Raw genomic sequence first — 6,026 nt, 5'->3', positions numbered from 1 at the left:
TATCATCCCAAAGCATAAGGGGATTCAAAACATTACAAAGTTACATAGCATATTTCAAAAGTAATCCTATTTCAAAACTCGATTACTGAACCACAAACAACATTCATTGACGCCATTAGCGGGTCGATCTCTAAAGGCATTAGTATCTATATCTCGTCAATTGCTATCGACAAAGTTCAAGATATAAATTTAGTCAACTCTGGAGGATGAATGAAATTTAAAAACTTCAGTCCCTGCCTGTGAGCAGAAATTTGTTCATCTGTTTGATATTTCCTATTTTCCTTTAATTCAATATGATATGAAATATTTCAACTCTAGCTTCCCCTGTAAAAAATAAGAACATTTCCACAATGACACAAAAATAGTTAAAAAAAAAAAAATTCACAACAGACACAATAACAGATTTTGGTGACATATTGTAATCAAGCGAGTTCTCAAGAGTAGGTGCTATGTAAATAAAGGCTCCATTTACTCCCACGGATGAATGAAAAGAAAAACCAAACAAAAAAAAAAGGAAAAGAAAGAACTATTGGGACAGAAGATCAAAATTTAGGATGTATCTTTTTCTTGGGGATTGCAATTTTCTAATCTATGATCAGGATATTGAGTTTCTCCACCTTCTAGGTGTCTTTCTAGTCTGTTCTGCCCCGGCTGGGAGCTGAGGCCCAATATCCTGGTTTTCTAAAGTAGTCATCTTCGTAAGTTTGCTTAGTTTCTTCCACCCACTGCTCCATGCTGATGTGTGTTTCTGCTTTAACACTTTTTCAAACTGTCTCTGTAGATTCTCCATATCATTCTGGAGCTCAAGGTACTTGGCTTTCACACTCTCGAGCTCAAACTTCAGTGTGTTGATATCCTTTTTGGCAGCCGACCATCCTTCTTGGAATGATTGTGGGGTCCCTTCAAGTAGTGTTTTCCGGTTTAAAACCATTGGCTGGTACTGAGATTCACTAGCTTCTTTCAGGGAGCTGGCAGCTATTGCATTGCTTATCTTTACCTGCTCAGAGAAGAGGACTTGCACCACAACTCTTAATGGAAGCCGTTCATTCTGTGCAGCATGCATGCATGCATCAATTGAGAGCTTCTGGCAATCCATAACACGGGAAAGTCGTTTCCTTTCATGCTCAGATAGTGTTGGATGTGCCTGTTGTTTTGTTAGATGGATAAGAATGCTAATGAAGAGAATATGCACGCCATCTCATGGATGAAGCACATAAATATCTGTAATTTCTCAAGAATAACATATTTGATTAATTTTGTTGCTCAAGTTATCTCATGGAATTTTGTTTACTATACATGTTAATGGATGCATGTCACAAACAAAAGAGTAGCGTTTCTTACATCAGATGGTGCACCATATGACTTTAATTGCTAGAGCTTTGATCTTTCAGATAAGCCATCATGTGAACTTTTTCATGTTTACATCCACATATTAATCACATCCAATGCATAACATGCATACATGAATATAAAATATGCAAATGAATTGTAGAGTTCCCCTGATTTACAGCAGCAGGAAATCTTGATTCTGTCAATTATACTTCTTAATCTAATCAAGCATGAGATGGCAAGCACTTCACTGCAAAGATTGTGCAATTTTTTGTCTGTTAAGGTTACATACAGTGAGAATAGTGAATAGTAAATGAGCAATGCAATTTAACTGCCACACAACTGAATGATGTGGCAATAAAAATCAGAGTTTGTACCAAAAAAAAAAACCAATTACTGAATCAATGTTTGATTTTTTCTGGCATATCATCCAGTTATATGGTAGTTGTATAAGAGTCTACTAAATAGAATTACTCCTAAGGAATTACCTTGAGGTAAGAATCAATTGCTCTGTAAAGTCCATCATCACAGGTCCTTGCAGATTCAGGCAAAGCTTCCGCCAGCACCTGAAACTTTGTTAGGGAGAGATTTCGATCTCTGGAAACCTCTGTAAGATAACTGTCAAGAAGCCTTGCCACTCTCATCTTGGGGTTTGAATTGGCACCCCTAAGACTACCTTCATACATGTGTTTGTCAGAAAAAGGTTGTCTGCTTGGACTTGAACTTTCTGTTTGTTCTTGAACTAGAAAATGCTCCAAAAGTCTATGGACAAGATCGACATCATACATTGTCTCACATTTGTTGTAAGAAGGAATAAGAAGATCTGCCAATGTAGCCTGCTCAAACTGCATTCCCACTCGTTTCTCCAATTCTGTTATCAAAGCAGGAGCAACTTTCAACATGTTTGCCATTCTCAAAAGCCGAAGTAGGAAGCTGCATGACACACTATCCTTCTGTGGTGGAATTATGCTGATGAGGCTCTCAATGATCATCCGTTGATCTTTTGCCTGAACAGTGGTAAGATCATCTTTAGTTGCTGCCACAATCATATGCAGCCCGCCCTTCCAGCTACTGATGCTAGTACTAGTATTACTGTTGCCGCTATTGCTTCCTTCATCTCCAGCAGCCGCCGTCATATCGCCTATCAGACCCGGAAGCCATTTAGCTCCATAATGCATTATTGCAGCCCCAATTAGTTCAAATCTCATCCCCTTTACCTTAATGGCAGTAATCACTCTGACAAAATGATCAATCCTAAGAATACAAACATCTTCAAACCACCAATCAGGAGGAACCTGCTGATTTCTACTGGGGCTGGATTCCTTCATGTGATCATTCCATTTCGGGCTGGAATCTTTTTGGGTCTTCCCAGTGTATGCCCATTTGATTCCTTTTGGATTGGCACAAGCCTTCCAAGCAATGGACTCACTGCATCTTCTGACAATTTGAAGATTCTCAGCCCACGGTGAGAGCTTCTCGCAGCTTTTCAACACTATTATAGAGTCCCTCCATGAGGATAGAACTACATAGCTTAGAAATGCTTCAGTTTTGAATATAAGATTTCCTTCTTCCAAGTCCTCTGTCATTTCAAGATACTCTGCAGCACATCTCAGGCCAGAGATATTGGCTGCTGATAGATCAACAGCAATCCCATAGCAGAATTTTGCTGCTAACTCAAAAGCATCAGGTCCACCGGGCAGTTCATCAAGAGCTATCTTGCTCAAATCTGGGTCGCGTGATTCATATATGAGTCTGTTCATCTTTCCACTCCTAGAAAGCAAGGGATACTTGTGCAAGAAAAGAGAGAGAGAAAGAGAGCCATGAAATTAATTACTGGTATACTTCGAATTTTGAAGCAAGTATTTTGGATTGGACAGTAAATCAACTACCTTGTGCAAGTGAAAATTAACTCCCCCAACTTGAACTAGAAGGTCACTAGGAATATCAGTTGCAACATACCTACACACAAAAAACAAAAACCAAAAAAAAAAAAAACCACCACGTGCTTCAGAAACTTACATGCTCTCAGTTCTGCTGGTTGTTCAGAATACACAGATATATACTAGGAAAAATTCAGTCATATTAGATATAAAAAGAGATGCAGAACAAAATTCAGTCATATCAAACTATACCCAAGACAATATTTTCAATTTATGCAGAACAAAAGGTACTTAACTTACCTGAATTATTCTAAAACCATTAATTAGAAAAAGAAAAAAAGAAAAAAAAGAAAATACAAAACATTTATCTTTTACACTCTTAAAAGATACTAGTTTCTCATTCATACATACCAAGACTGGCCCCTTAGCTCAAACCCGTCAGTCTTGAGGCCATGCTTGCTTGAACTAAGAACACCATTCCCATAGTCTCGGCCTGTAACTGACTCAGACTCTGATTCCCACATGATAGAAACCAAATATACAGGAAAGTTGAGATTTTCTCAGTAAAGGGCCTCGAAATCAGGGGGAGAACAGAGAAACTGAGCACAAGAGCAAGCCAGTGACAACCAGAATGACCCAAGACCGATGAGAATAAAAGGAGAGACCCACATGGGGTGCTTGGAATTATCTTGAAATGTCGGCTTCTTTGCAGAATTCCATGGCCTCTTACAGGCTGTGAAGTAATGGCCTCATACTAGCACTGTTTTTGGAACTTGCATTTCTTTGATTTTAGTGTCGGATTTCACACTTTTCTATATGCATAAGAAGTGGGAATCATATCCAATTTCTTCGCTTTAGTAACATGCCATTTTTCTCATTTTTTGTCGTTTTTAAATTTTAATTTGGTTAGTTTTTCTCTCCATAACTTTTCTTTATATGTTATTATTACAATCCCAAACATTCACTTTGACAAGAAAGGATAAAGGACTTCTTTGTAGTTGGTGTGTGTTTGTATTGGATAAAATCACAAAATTGCCATTGTTTTTAGGACCACGATTCCTGTGGATCTCACTGCTATACAGTGAGTACCTCTCATTAATCAGGTGTTTCTTTTAAAGTTGAAGCTTATGTAAATGTATAGAATGTTTCAAAGTCTGGTTGTTGACATTCATTGAATTTTTGGCCTTATGAGTATTATAGCATTAAGCTACTTTAGAGTAGGTTTAGCAATTTTTGACACGCCCTGCAAACTCAATACAAATTAGCATTTTAAGATTTTGTATAATTAGGTTTGGGTTAATTCAGGTCGACCCGAATTAACCAGTTTAATAAACGGATCAATTATGGGTCAACTCGCTTAACTCATGAGTACCTTGCATAACCTGTATAAAATTTAAAGATTGATCAACTATTTTAACTCATGAGGAACTTGTATAACCCGTATAAAATATAAATTAAATTAATTCATACTTTACAATTAAGTCCCCGTTTATTTCGGTGTAAATGTTTTATGTTGGAAAAGATTTTCAACATAAACATTTTTCAGTAAAAGTATTTTAGCTTAAAGCAGTTTTCGACGTTTAGCTCATACGGAAAATTAAAAAATATTTTTTATATTTTCATTCAATCATATTAACTTATAAATATCAACTTTTATTTACAACATCAAAATATTAATACAAAACAACTAAAAAATCAACCTAAAAGTTATGTTTAATTAAAATATACACATATTGTCTAAGAATGATCATATATTAATTTGAGGAGTTGTGAGGAATAGAGAGAGATGACAAAGAAGAGCTGCAGGGAAAAAAAAAGTGTGTGAGAATAATAGGTGTTCAGAGGTGAGATTGAAATCCACCTCAATCGCCCTCTCACAATTGCCGGCCCGAGAGTATGGGAGAGCAGCGGAAAATAGTTTACACAGTTGAGAAGCATAAACTATTTTACACCTTATAAATGTTATTTTCTTTGCTTAGCTTAAAACTTTTTCAGGTTGACCAATACTTTAGGCCGCCCCAAACACTCAAAAATAGGAAAAACTTTTTTCTAGAAAACATTTTACGCCGAAATAAACGAAGACTACAAAACAAAAACTTAAAAGAGTAAAAGGCAAAACGTACTCCATAGTCATACCAGTAGTGCCGCTTCTCACTCACTCTTCTCTGATTCTCATGCATTTTTAATAGAGAATAACTTCTGTACGGACTTTGCACAAACCCAACCCTTTGTGCCCTCCAATTAGAGATAAACACGTCAGCATGGAATAATAAAATGGAGTACACAGAAAACTCCATATTGGCGTTTTTGAAGATGAGTTGAAGAAAAATATGGTGTTTTCTTTTGTTGTTCCATGCTTATGTGACAGTCTCTTATTGGAGGATTCAAAAGATAGAGTTTGTGCATAGTCCTTATAGGAATTATTCTCTTTTTAATGAAACATTTAAAAATGCTTGTAAGTCTCAACAACACAACTATAATTTCAAGCATTGTTTGTAGTATGTAATCATTAAACTTTGAGCCTGATTATAGTATGTAATCTTTAAACTTTATCAATTACTAAAGATCTAGCAGTCAAGTAGTGTTTAAACATTGTATATTAAGAGAAAGTAGTGCAAGTTAGAATATGCAGGTTGTTAGTTTTATCTTTGCAACATTTAAATTCATATACAGGTAAAAACAAATCAAATATATCGTGTTTTGATTAACCCAACATGATCTGTTTATTAAATTAGTTATGTGAGTCGGGTCAACTCAATATGACTTATTTATTAAACGGGTTAAGCAGGTCGTGTCATGTTACTTGCTTATTTAAAT

The 6,026-nt window shown here is 36.1% G+C and overlaps 1 protein-coding gene across 1 annotated transcript; it reads right to left on the bottom strand.

Moving 5' to 3' along the window:
- Positions 1–365: 365 nt before the first annotated feature.
- On the bottom strand, positions 366–4,018 carry LOC133882817 (root phototropism protein 3). The gene is made up of 4 exons (XM_062322041.1): positions 3,621–4,018; positions 3,219–3,288; positions 1,818–3,116; positions 366–1,144 (listed from the first exon to the last, which is right to left on the bottom strand). Exons 1-4 carry the CDS (start codon positions 3,731–3,733, stop codon positions 596–598), a joined length of 2,031 nt encoding a protein of 676 aa, XP_062178025.1. The 5' UTR covers positions 3,734–4,018; the 3' UTR covers positions 366–595.
- Between the last annotated feature and the right edge of the window lie 2,008 nt (positions 4,019–6,026).

The sequence above is a fragment of the Alnus glutinosa genome, chromosome 11 (assembly GCF_958979055.1).
Source record: "Alnus glutinosa chromosome 11, dhAlnGlut1.1, whole genome shotgun sequence".
In the NCBI taxonomy this organism is placed as follows: Eukaryota; Viridiplantae; Streptophyta; class Magnoliopsida; order Fagales; family Betulaceae; genus Alnus; species Alnus glutinosa.
This window is presented reverse-complemented; position numbering and strand designations above follow the sequence as displayed.